The sequence below is a fragment of the Myotis yumanensis genome, unplaced genomic scaffold, assembly GCF_028538775.1.
Source record: "Myotis yumanensis isolate MYYU_CA2020_CCGP unplaced genomic scaffold, mMyoYum1.0.hap1 SCAF_8, whole genome shotgun sequence".
Taxonomy (NCBI): Eukaryota; Metazoa; Chordata; class Mammalia; order Chiroptera; family Vespertilionidae; genus Myotis; species Myotis yumanensis.
Window position 1 is genome coordinate 13,704,979 of NW_027223759.1, and position 13,267 is coordinate 13,718,245.

Sequence of the window (13,267 nt, forward strand, 5' to 3'; positions counted from 1 at the left end):
TTGGTGTGGAGCAGGGTTGTACAGCTGGTTGGGTTTGCTAGGCTTTGAAATCAAAGGCCCTCCGATAGGCCCTATATACACGGCCTTCTAAGGAAAGAGGGAGACAAGTCTTTCAATGTCCATTTTGCAGGTAGTAAAAGTGAGTCACAGAAACGTGGAAATGATTCCAGGCAGCAGAGACCAGCAGAGCCTCTGCCTCCCTCCCACTGACACCTTCCTGCTATAGGCAGCGGTACCGCTCCAAGATGACCTCATCTGATGCTCTGAGCAGGGCTTTGTGGTGATTAGATCTATTTGCAGATGAGGAAATGGAGACACGAAGAGGTTAAATTACATTTTCCAAGGTCACAGCTAGTCTATTGAACAAGAAACAAAATCCATCTCTAATTCCATGCCCCCTTCCTAGAGTTGGTACTTTAAAAAGATTTCATCCCTCCATCTATCCATCCATCCACCTGCTCATCCGTTTCCTAAGAATTTATGAATGTATTGGGTACCATATATTATGTGTGGTTGACAAGGTTTTCAGGATTAACTTTAATTCATCAGAGATGAATTTTACTATATATACAGGGACCATCTTTGACTTGAGTATGGTGGAAATACTGTTTATGAGTACAAACTTGTATATGTGAGAATTATATATTCAAATTAACCTTAAAATTCCATGCCAAATGTACTATAGATATAAAATCGTAAATTTATCTCCATACGTTGCCTAAAATGTTGACAGAGAAGGATGTTATGCTTGAAATTTTTAGTTAAGCAAAAGGCTGACAGTCTCACGAGAAAGATGATCTGTAATCTGAGCTAGAGCCACTTGCCCTGCAGGGACACCAAGCTAGAGCCACTTGCCCTGCAGGGAGCCCATTGTATGGAGAGGAAGTGTAAGGGGGTGGGCCACGTCCCTGGGGAGAAGGTGTCTGCTGACTTGGACTCAGTGTTCACTCAGTGAGGTAGAACCATGATTCATTGGGTGACACTCAGAAACCTCAACTCAGAAGTCTTTTGAGAGCTTGACGTGAGCCCTTTGATCATTGGGGGCCTGGAGACAGGATCCTGACTCTTGCCTGGGAGAGCCCAAAGGCAGGAGGCTGCCTGGAGCTGCTTCTGATGGCAGAGCAGGAGCAGAGGGCACAGTGAAAGGGCTTCAGGCTTCCAGATCGTGCTAGGGAGAGGGAGGCATGGAGGCATAGTGTCTCCCATGGATTAAATGGATGTCGAAGAAGTTGGCAGGTTGAGCCATCCTGAACGGCACCCCCCTCCCCCCCAGAGGATGTTCTCCTACCAACCCCCCAAAAGAGGCTGTGTGGGGTCTTCTCAGGCAGCCTGGGAGTGCATTGTGTGTGTGTGTATGTTGGGAGGTGGGGGGAGGGGCAGAAACACTGTGGTGTCAGAGGTGCAGCCAGTAGAAAGGGGTGGTGGTGGGTGGTTGGTGTCTCTAAAGAACCCTCTAATGTCCTTCACGAGAGGAGGAATCAGCCTTTGCACATCTAATACCTAAAAGGTGTCTACACAGAATACAAGGTCGCCGGTGAATAGACCTTACCCCTCTTCCCCTTGTCCCTCCCCTCCATCCTGACCTTGCGGGGCCAGAGGCAGCACAGGGAGTGGGGCTGGAGAAGTGACAAGAAGAACAAGGTGGACAAACAGCGAAAAAAGAGACTGCTGCTCGTGACGGAGCCTGGGGAAGAGGACCTTAAACTGGGTGAGGGATGAATGCTTTGAGATCAGCAGATGGACTTTTTAAGACCTGGAAATGAGGCTATTCTAATACTAGCCAAGTGGGGCCCATATATGCCTGAGAGAGCTCCGCGGGGTGAGGAGGGGTGGGCTCACTGCTGTGAAAAGGTTTTCACATGCACAATATATTTTCCGAGGGACCCTGGGATTTCCTGTCCTGGCTCCTTTACCCCCAGCAGCGAGGCTCACTCTAGAATCATATCCTCTGGTGTTTTTTTTTTCTCTTTACACCTCTGCTTAAAGAAACATCCCGCCCTCTTCTGCTTGGTTTCTCGTTTTCACTTTAGGGTTATTACCAAGGAGAAAGGACACTTTTTCCCATAAACTGCGGGCAAGTGCTGCAAACTCCCTGTGGTGACTTTGTGGGACCTTCAGGATGAGGGTGGAATCTGAAGGGGACAGGCGTTACGATTAGAAAAGTTATCTCTTGCAATAAAACACCCTCTAATACCTCTTATACTAGCGTATAGAGTCACTTGGTGAGGGCCCACACAAGATGTATTCATCTGCAATTATTTATGCTTACCAGGGAAAGGAGGTTTTTCTTTGTTTATTGTTTTCTTCATGATTAACCAGCATGGTAATGGTAGGGTTATAGTGATAACAACAAGAGGAATGAACACGTTTGAGGTGTACATTGCAGACAAGGTGCTAATCCTAGATTGACAAGTTCAGAGGCAGGGAGTCTGTTCTGTAAGTGTGTGTGTGTGTGTGTGTGTGTGTGTGTGTGTGTGTGTGTGTGTGTGGCTTAAGGGCAAAGGGAAGGAAGAGGGGATAAATGAACCCCATGCAAGGATGGGCTGGGAGGGGTCCAGGTGCTCTTCTTATGCTTTCCACAAGCTGTTTTGCATTCGAGGTCACGAATGTGTAGGGCTCTCACAAGCCTTCTCCTTCTATCCCTCCCACAGAATGAGAATTAATCATTACCAGAACTACTGTGAGCTTCCTGCTTATGAAAATCCACATGTAATTGTTCCTGAGAGGCAGTCTTTCTCTCGCAAAAGTTCCAGAAAATTCTAGCTTCCCCAGGGCTGACCTTGCGTCATTAACACCCCTGTTTTCTGTCTTCTCAACTCGGGAACAGTGTTCGGTTCTGTGACCTATGACTTTCCCAAGGTTTCTGGGCCTGACCCAATGCGTAGAAGATGTGTCCCCTCCACTTGAGCCAGCGAATTCTTTTAAATATACTCATTCCTGGCACAACTTTATCTTTTGTCTCTGGTTTTCACACACAGTTAAAAGTGCTGCAGAGCTAACCTTGGTGACGTTGATAACACTGAGTTATACCCTTTTTGGCCAAAATATAGGCATAAAGGAATAATTTTCTCCTAAAACGTAAAAACTAGGTCTGAAGGCAGTGCCAAAAGAAAAAAAAGCACCAAATATTTTGAACAATGACATCATTAGGGGAACAAATATATGATGAGTCTCCCAGGGAAATTATTTTAAGCCCAAACCCAAATATATAAAATACTAGAGGTCTGGTGCATGAATTCGTGCATGGGTAGAGTCCTTAGGCCTGGCTGGTGATCAAGGTTATCAGTGCTGGGCCAATTGGAGCCTTCCAGCCGGGGGGGAAGGAATATGGGGGGAGGTTGGCCACTGGCCCAAGGAGGGAGCCAGCCCTTGGCCCCCCCTAGGAAAGGGGCCACGTCCACCACCCATCCCCAGTTCCCCTTCCCAGCTTGGGGCCCCAAAGGCCTTGGCGGGGTCAGGAGAGGAGGCGATGGTCACCAGGCCAGGGGCGGAAAGAACAGCCGCTGGCCACCGATGCTGCCAGTCGGCTGCAGGAGTTTGGCTGTAGGAGTGTACTGACCATGAGGGGCAGCCCCTGCATTGAGCATCTGTCCCCTGGTGGTCAGTGCATGTCATAGCTACTGGTCGACCAGTTGTTCTGGCCATTTGGTCAAGAACGGTCGCTTAGGCTTTTTTATATATAGAATATGATAATAGCCACTGTCTTTTAAGCATTTTTCTCAATGGTTAATTAAATAAAACACTCCAACTCAGAGGTATATATTATTATGACCATTTTACAGCTGAAAGAACCCAGACAGACTTCCCAGCCATGGGACTTTGAGCAAGTTATTGAATCTTTCATATCTGATTCCAGAGCCATATATGGACACATAACTTTATCCTAATCAAACAGAAGGCAAGTGATATTCAAACACATGTCACCCATTTTTCTCTCATTTTCATGTGAGGAGATAAAGGTGCTAATACATTATACATGGGTAAAATTTTCCCCACTTTTGAATGAATTTCATCATGGATGAGAAAGGCCCTGTTTTTCCTATTTTGTATTTTGAACTTTAGGGAGGAAAGGGAAAGAGAGAAAAGGTCATCGGACTGAGCACCAGGAGACCCAGGTTCAAGCCTCTCACTTAACTTCTCTGAATCTTGGTTTCCTCATCTGTACAACAAGGTGGTCAGATAGACCTTCTCTAACACACAAGGCTTTTCCTTCTTTATAAGGTTAGCATGAGCCTGGATTGTCAGTGCCAGGTTCTGGTCAAAGGTCCTCCTTATTGCCCCAAACTATGTTTTAAGCTCATAGAGGAGCAGTCTGTCATCCCAGGACTAAAAATACGCAGTGCTTTGTGAATCAAATTGAACATTAAATTGCATTGAAAACATAAAGTTTTACACAAACTGTTGGTGCACAAGACTTAATGAGCTCCATATGCCCGACCTCTGGAAAAAAACGGCTTTGGGAACTGTCGCTGTGGAAGAGGCTGGGGCATCAGCATCTGGTGTGAGTTATGCGGAGGGAAGGGAACCGACCGCATTTTTGTACCATCGCCAAGCTGGGGAAGGTAGAAATACTGCATAATGTGTGCTCACCTCCTGAGATAATGCTGACAGGTTTCCAAACGTTTCCTCACTCTTCAGGAAGCTGTGGAGTGGAATGGATCCCGACTTCCTCTTCCATGCGTCTCGTGCCCGCGAGGCCACAGGATTTCAGGTCTGCTCTGTTGAAAGGAGGCTCTCTTGTTGGATGAGTCAGTGACTTTGACCACTTGTACTTGTTTTGGTCGACTCTGCTACTCCTAAAAGGATCTGCTTGAAACCCCTTATTTAAAATAGTCAGGCCTCCCCATTGCTTATGCACTTACTGCATGTAGGTGAGTTGAACACCGAACCCATTTTTTGAGATTCCTTGGTCATTAGTCCCCATCCTTAGCAGGCTGGGCTGTAAGCCATTCAGAACCCATCGTCAACATCCCAATCTCATCTTTCTGAGCCATCCACGAGCTTTCTACTCTGAATTCCCACCACCTCTTCTTCATCTGGGAATCTCCTAATCCCCTGGGATGTCGCTCTTTGCCATTTCTGTGTTCTCATAGCCCTTAGATGCAGTCAGGAATAGAGAGGAGGGGTATAAAGTCCCCCCCCCACCCCCACCCCCGCAGTAAATCAGAGAGCTCTTCATGAGTGAAAAAATGTCTGATTCTTCCCTTTATTTTCCTGAGCAGAGTACAGTTGGCTTTCATGAAATATTTATTGAGTGAATAAATAAAGGAACTAATGAAAAAAATGGAAAGTTCTTAGAAACCAAGCAGGGTTTTAGTCTTTTGAAGCTTTGCCACCACACTTCTCTGACCATCCTGCATATGATAATTTTATGTCTATCAGGGTTCATGACACACTTACATCCTTGTTGAAGGCTACTGTTCAAGGATAGAAAAACACCTAACGTTCCTCTGACCACATGAATTTGCTATGAAACAGCACAGAAAGGAACAAACCAGGAGACTCCCTTGTCTTCACAAAATGCTGTTGCTCCCTGAGCTCGTTAAGCATATGGATGGACACTTGCTTTGGAGATGTGCTTTGAATATAATCATTTTCTGTGTACGGTTTTGCAAATAGATAGGTCTCCCAAATGGAAACTGAACAGAGGAAGTAATTTAGGTCTTCTATTATAAAATAGAATTTAATTCTAATCCTTTTGTTCCTATCTTCATTTCAATTTATTTTCTAAACACTGAGACAACCAAACCATGAATTGTCACCCATCTTTTTGATACCAAGTTCTGAATATTCACATTTTGGAGATCCTTAGTATTGATAATCGGAAATAAATATTTAGAAGAATTGATGGTCATATTTTAATAGGACATAGTAACTTTCCAATTCATTGTCTCATGATCCGTGCATCAGTCTTGTGAAATGGATGGGCAAAATGCTGTATAGATGAGAAAGTTGAAGCTCATAGAGCATAAGTGAATGATCCAAAGTCATGTAGCTAGGAAAGGGCCATGCCAACACCTGGATCAGTTCTGATTATGAGGGTAACGCCATCCCTCATTCCAAGCATTTAGACATGAAAAGGCACACACATTGTCCCATGATGATTTGGGCCACCTTTGCAAGTTTCTGTCCTCCCAGGCATGCAATCCATGTTGGAGAAACTGGTTACTCAAGGGCCTTCTCTGGCTCATTATCATGCTCTAATGAGCTCAAGAAAGAAGAGTCTCTGAGAGAAGATGGGCTTGAGGAAGGAAAACACTGAAAATGGAGCCTTAAGGCTTGATGCAAAGGCAACCGAAGTTACTTGAAGAAAGATGCAGATTGTGGGACTGAGGGGTTTAGTTTGGTATTGTTTTTAAACTGGGCTATCCCCTTTCTCCTTTCTCAGAGAGATTCAGACAATGATGAAGAAAATAGTGATCTCATTTACTCACTAACTGGCTCCTCTTCAGTGAAGGTGCAGGTGGTAAATTTGTTAAGAACTCAGTTAAAAACAATGGACGATTTAAAATTCAGGAAATTGGGGTTCCCCGTTTAGCCTGATCTTGTTAGAATAATGGAATTTGAGGGTTTAAAACATAACTTGTTTCAGAATGATGCATGAGTTCTCAAAAACCTTGTTTAACATATTGCTGGAATAATGCATATGAGATGGTTAAAAATGGAAGTGAAAAAAAAAATCCCCAACACCCTTAAAGGAATTTGCAATTCATAAAGTTACTGACAATTTTGCATTATAGTTGCCATGGTAACCGTGCTAGGCTTCTGCTAAAACGTTTCTTAAAAGGGGAAGGAATAGTATATAATAAGCTCTTCAAGTGTAATTTTTTTGTTGTAGTTGAATTAATGTGTAATTCTTATGTGAGTATTTTAGTAATCCATGAACGTGCACTCTAGTTATGGTTCAGATTTCTTATCTCTCTGTGTTTAAGCAATGTATGAGAAGTTGCTGGCTACTAGCAATGCTTAGTGATTAATTATAAAAAATACCAACAAAAAGCATTATCCACAGTAATTAATTATAAAAGTAAAAACAAAAAGCATTTCAAACCCGACTGTAGTAAATTTCCCAGACCAAAGCATTGACTTGCTTATTGATTCAAAGTGCTTTCAGCCAAGCTTTTAGGCTATATTCACAAGTCACCCCTTGCCCCCTCTCTCCTTTCTGTTAGAAGAGTCCTATGTAGTGAATAGATGAGGACCAATTAGACCAAAATAATACTTTAATTTGGCCATTTGAATAGAGAGCTATTTTTAAATGGTAATTGACTCTGTGTGAGCTTGTGTGAGTGTGTGAGTGTGTGTGTGTGTGTGTGTGTGTGTGTGTGTGTGTGTGTGCTGTTCAGCTTCTATGGAGCTAGTCTAACAGCTGAGTCAGAACAGTGCCTATCTGGACAAGGAGTTGAGGTTGTCTAGGGTTTGATTTCACGTGGTCTGTCTTGAATAGAGAAGAGATAGGGGCTTTGGAGTGAAACAGAACTGGATTGAATTTCAGCTCCTCATTTTACTAGCTGAGGGCTTAGCAAGTCACTGAATATCTGGAGCCTCAGTTTCTTCACTTGTATGAATGAGGTGTATACCTTTCTTGCAGTGTTTGTCAGGATGAGAGATTATTGGACATAAAACATTTTACTCAAAGTTTGGCAGTGTATTTATTGCCTATTGTTGCTGTAACAAATCACCACAAACTTAGTGGCTTAAAACAGCACATATTTATTATCTTAGGGCACTGGAAGTCAGAAGTCCAAAATGGGTCTTGGGATAAAACCAAGATGTCGGCAGGACTGCCTTCCTCTCTGCCTCTTCCAGCTCCCAGAGGCTGCCTGCATTCCGTGGCTCCTGTCCCCATCCCTCCATCTTCAAAGCCTGCAGTGGCCGCTTGAGTCTTTTTCACATCTCCTCACTCTGATGATGACTTTCCTATCTCCTTCTACTGCCTTTAAGGATCTTTGTGATTATGTTATGCCCCCTCAGAAAATCAGGATTATCTCCCTATTTTAAAGTCAGTTGATTAGAAACCTTAATTCCATCTGCAGCCTTAATTCTACCTTGTCGTGTAGCACATTTATGGTTTCTGAGGATTAGGACACCTTTGGAAATAGGGATGGGGGGCGGGGGGCGGGTCATTATCCCACCTACCATACACAGAAAGTACAAATAAGTGGTAACTACTACATATTTTTCTATCATTCTTATTATTTTAGTATTAGTAATAATAATACTTACCCCATCTAAAAGAGGGCCCAAATGAGGAGTCGCTAGAACAGAGAGAACTGTCGAAATTCAGAGCATCTGAATCAAATGTTGGCCTGCCTGAAGTTCTTTGTTGACTTTCTGTTTTCTGATTATCACGCTTTGGTAGATTTGGGTGGGTCCTTATAGTTGGAACCCATACCTGGAGAGCTGCCACTAGGACTGAGTTTCATTTCCCAAGGGCTTTGCTTTAATGTGGTCTCAATTATGAAAAGCTTTATTTCATTAGCATTGTTTTTTTCCAAAACTGTTTTCTCAAAATGCAATAATTTATAAAGCCTAGGAATCACCTCTTAGGAGTCAAGGCTTCAAGAATTCTGAGATGACAATAGTTCTTGGTAATATTCTCGCAGGAGATGGCATTTTCACACTCTAAAGTAATACCAGTGCCTATCAGCCCTATAAGAAAGCAAGGTGGTGAGGGGCTCATCATAAAACTTGCTGTGGCCAATGCGTTGTTGGGAAGCATGACATAACCAAAGCTTGAAAGCATCAGGCTTATTCTCATTCTTAACTTCTTTGTGACCATAAGAATCTCTGTGCTAGTCTGTTGAGTGATTAGACATTTGGGACAGAACTGAATCAGCCCAGTAATTTCAGCCAAGGACATTCTATAGCAGCTGAAAGTCAGCTGACCCCCATCCATCAATTCATCTCCTTGTACATGTGAGATTGTCCAACTGAGACCAGAAGAACCACCCAGCCCAGCCCAGCCAAAATCAGTGGAGTTTCTTAATCAACCACTTCAGAGACATGAACAAACATTGCTTATTGTTATATTCCATTGAAATGTCATAATTAGTTGGGAGTCAAAATTGCTGGGGAAACAGTTATTTATTTCCCAATATAGTTTTGAGGACTCTCATCCTCATATTTTTTTTCTCCTTAACAGCCACACTTTCATTTTTCCTAAGACATGGTATATATCTGCCCACATGATGTTCTCACATTTTCTATGGAAATTTCTTGGAAGAATGCAATAACTGGGATTCCAACATGGAGGCAGATTAAGTGGAAGCTACACTGACATTCTCCTCAGACCAAACTGGAATTACAACTAAAATATAGAAAGATCATCCTGAATAACCAACTGGAGACTAGCGGGAGAGAACCTCATAACTAAGGACATGAAGAGGAGGCCACATCCAGACTGGCCAAACCGTTTAAATAATTTTCTTCTTCAACTCATAGAAATAAGCAAAATACTAGGTAATATCAAAAAAACAAGGTGTGTTTTAAAATAAAATGTTTGAACTTGTAAAATAAAAAATGCAATAACTGAGTCATTTGCTTCTGGTGAGTTCATGCTTCTGAAAGAGTTGGATTAAAACTGCAAAAATCTAATGGGTATCTATGAACTTGAGGAGGATATTCGTTCACTTAGTACTACCTGCCATTTATTGGGTCCTGCGAGTATTGGCTCCATATTAGACATGGCACTGGGCTTTGGGGAACAAAAGGAAGCAAATGTAAAAAGCTTATTTGTGTAGACTTTGTGTTTTACTGGAGGACACTCTAAACTGATAAATAGACAAAAAGCCAGCCCAATGTGGAAAGTGATAATGCAGAAAGAGGAGCATAATTTTGTTTATTTTCAAGTCTAGAGAGACACATATTTTGATGAAAATACTAGAATTAAAGAAATACTTAGATACTATTAGGTTATTTATTCATTAATAAGTACATGTCAGACACCTACTATAGACAAAATAGTAAACTAGATTCTTGGAGGCTATAAAAATAAGTCCTTAAAGGGTTTATAATGTAGAATGGGACACCAGCATGCAGAATTAATATAAATCAAAAGGAGTAATTCTCATTAGGAAAATCATAAAGTGCCTTAAGGATATCATGGAATTTAAGCTGGAATTTGAAATCAGATATAAACCTCTGATTTATATCTACCCAATACAAATAGATCTGCACAATAAAGGGTCTCAAGGTGTGGCAGAGAACATAGACCTCTGGCTGTAAGACTTGAGAAAGAGAAAGCTGGAGGATGCTGCAGAAGACTAGAACCTAGAAATAATGAGGTTAGAGGCCTGGGGTCTCTCTTGGGTGGTATAACACACAGGTTGTGTGACTCTCACCAATTCACTCAGCCAGCTTGGTTTTCTCATCTCCAAAATGAGCAAAGCGATTCTAGATAATCTATACAGACCCCCTTCTAGCTCAAAGATCCCAAGTAAGCTAATTAATTACTCATCATGTGCTAAAACACTTAAACACATAAAATGCCCAATATTTTCCATTAAGGATAAATTAGCATGGACTCAGCTACTGCCTGTCATGTGTAAATGGATACAATTTGAATACTTCATACATTTCAATTATTCAGTCTTAATGCAACAAACACAATGTGGTGGAAATTCTATTCTTGGAGTAACAGACTCATTAGTCCGAGTGGAGGGAAGGCTAGAGAAGTTGTATCACAGAGTAGAGAGAGCAGCAGACAGACTGGGTGCCAATGCTGGTGCAGTCACCAGCCATGCGATTGTTGCAGAAGTCACTTAGCTACTATATGCCTCAGTGTTTTCATCTACAAAGCGAGACTAATAATCCTGCTCCATAAAGTGAGGTGCACATAAGGTAATCTATTTAATGTTACTCATCAATAGTTCATTATGGATAATATGTGAGGAACTAAGTGAGTTCTCTACAGGAGGGTGTCCTTCTCTCTGCACCAGAGATGTGTTCCTGAAAGGTTATGTGTGATTTGAGATTTTTTTATACCTCCTTCCTCTTTGAAGTGTGCTGTTTTAAAGGTTCCTGCTGTGACTCTTTTGACTAAACAATTACTTGATATTTAGATTACATGAAATTTGAATTTATAAAGCAGGACAATTATTTTCTTAAAGAGTGGGTTATAAACTACACTGAATGTGGAATAAATGGCTAGTTTATTTAAACCCACTATTCACTTCCCCTTTCTTTCTATTGAAGATGTTCTTTGTGGCATCAGTGTTTCTGACCAGAAGACTTCATTTTGCATGTTTTTTGTGCCGAGGGGGGGGGGGGGCCGAGGTGATATTAGCTGCCTCTAACCCTTCACTTTACCCCTTTTCTCATTTGGAATGAAGGTTGGATGTCTAGAGACCCAGCAATATTTTGCAGCTTTGAGAATGGAAGTCACACACTGAAGACAGTGGAGGAGCTAAACAGAATTTTGCTGCAGTGCCAGCCCCAGACTGTCTGTCTTGACTTTTCTTTCAATGAGAAAGCAATAGCCCTTTATTTTCATTTAAGCCTCTATTATTTCTGTTCTCTGATAGGAGCAGCTTATTGCAGTCCATAACAGATGCGCCTAGCAATATTGGTGGCATTGTCAAGTTCAATGGGCAGAATCAGAAATCAGAGTAATAATTATGCCTGATACCACCTCCCCCCTCCCCCCAGCTAATCATCTGTGCAGGATTCCATAAGACTAACCAGTTAGTATGGCCAATGTTACTGATTGTCAGCAAAGTTTATCAAAATTCACTTAGATGCAGGGGACGCACATAGGAAGGGCATCTAGTTCAGTCTTGAAGGATTGGGAAAATCTTCCTTAGGAAGAGAATGTGGGTGATTAAAACTAAAAGACAGCAGCAGTTAGCTACTAAGGTAGAGCAGAGTTAGGAGGGCAGAGGGAAAGGCTTCTGGCAAATGAACAGTGTTAGCCAAGACACAGGTAGAAGTGGACTTGTTCTATTTGAGCGAGCGGTAAGTAGTTAGCATGTAAATGGAGCCCAGTGTTGGAGGTGAGGGAATGGACTGTGGAGTGAGGCAGGAAACCAGGCAGGGGAGCAGACCAAGCAGAATTTAAGTGTTTTGTTCTATCCTAAATGGAATGAGCTTCCATTTTGAACAACCATTGTGATGGCAAGGAGGAAGAAAGATGGGGCGGGCATGATTTGGTTGTTTCTGTAAACCAGGTACGAGATGAAAGGACTCAACTATGGTGTGGTACTGGAAATAGGAAGAGTAGACAAATTCAAGTAATAATATGGGTTAGAACCAATAGGACTTAATGAGTGATTGACTCAATGCCAAGAAAGATGCCTGGGTTTCCGGCTTGGGATCTGCATGAGTGCAAATTTGAGAATCTCATGGATGGCGTATTTGCTGCTTCTTATATGAATCCTAAATGTCTGCTTCCTATTTAGAAATAAGCTGGGTCAGAATTGGCTTAGGGAAAATTAAATTTTATTGATAAGAAGAGTAAGCCATCTGGCTCTTCTCTGACTAGTTGATATCTATTTCCCTGGGTATAATAAAGATGTAACCCCTGCTACAGGAAGCTATTACCTGATATTATTTATTTCCTGATAAAAAGGAGCAAATCATGGCTGGACATTTGCAGAAAATGAGTTTCTAATAAAGCTAAGGTAGTTAATGTCTAAGCGGGAGTTTCTCTTGCGATGATAAATGTCTACTCTGTTGAAATAGTTTCCATAAAAGTCAGTCGGTAAGAGAGTAGAGATACTGTGTAATTGCCAATGAGGCAATAAAGGGATGCTTGTTTATTGGATTTATAACCAACAACGAACCCCAACTCTTATAAAAAATGAAAATGCTTGGGTGTACCAGTTTAGCAACAGGAGCTTTTTGTTTCAGAAAAAAAATGGTATCTCAATATGTATTTAGTGCAACATTCAATGGATAATAGCAAAGACCGTGGTGGATGCCATTGGGAAAAATAACAAACTGTGGCCGTGTGTGGGAGGTACAGTGCTAATAGCTCCCAGAACAAATAATAGCATATTGCTGACTGTTCGGTGTACACGAAGGGCTTTTTCCCCTAATTGCTCTGTGTGATTTTTGCTTATATTCGCTGCTAGATTTCAGTCTGTACTGGTGGGTTGCTGGAATGGGGCAGCAGGAGGCAAAATACATCTTTACCTTGACTATATGTTTTCTTTTCTCCCACAAACGCCTGGTTGAAAAACAATCCACAGCTTCTCTGGCATTGAATGTAACAACCTCACGAGCCCAGCATGCCATGGATGAGTATGGCACACACAATCGCTGTCCT

At 42.1% G+C, this 13,267-nt stretch overlaps 1 protein-coding gene across 1 annotated transcript in view; it reads left to right on the forward strand.

The window, feature by feature from the left end:
• FASTKD2 (FAST kinase domains 2) overlaps positions 1–9,518 on the forward strand; it is a 30,980-nt gene extending 21,462 nt beyond the window's left edge. Inside the window, exon 12 of the mRNA XM_070421965.1 lies at positions 9,146–9,518. Within this exon, the coding sequence (XP_070278066.1) occupies positions 9,146–9,166 (21 nt within the window). The 3' untranslated portion in view covers positions 9,167–9,518. The remainder of the gene's footprint in view (positions 1–9,145) is intronic.
• The last annotated feature ends 3,749 nt before the right edge of the window (positions 9,519–13,267 follow it).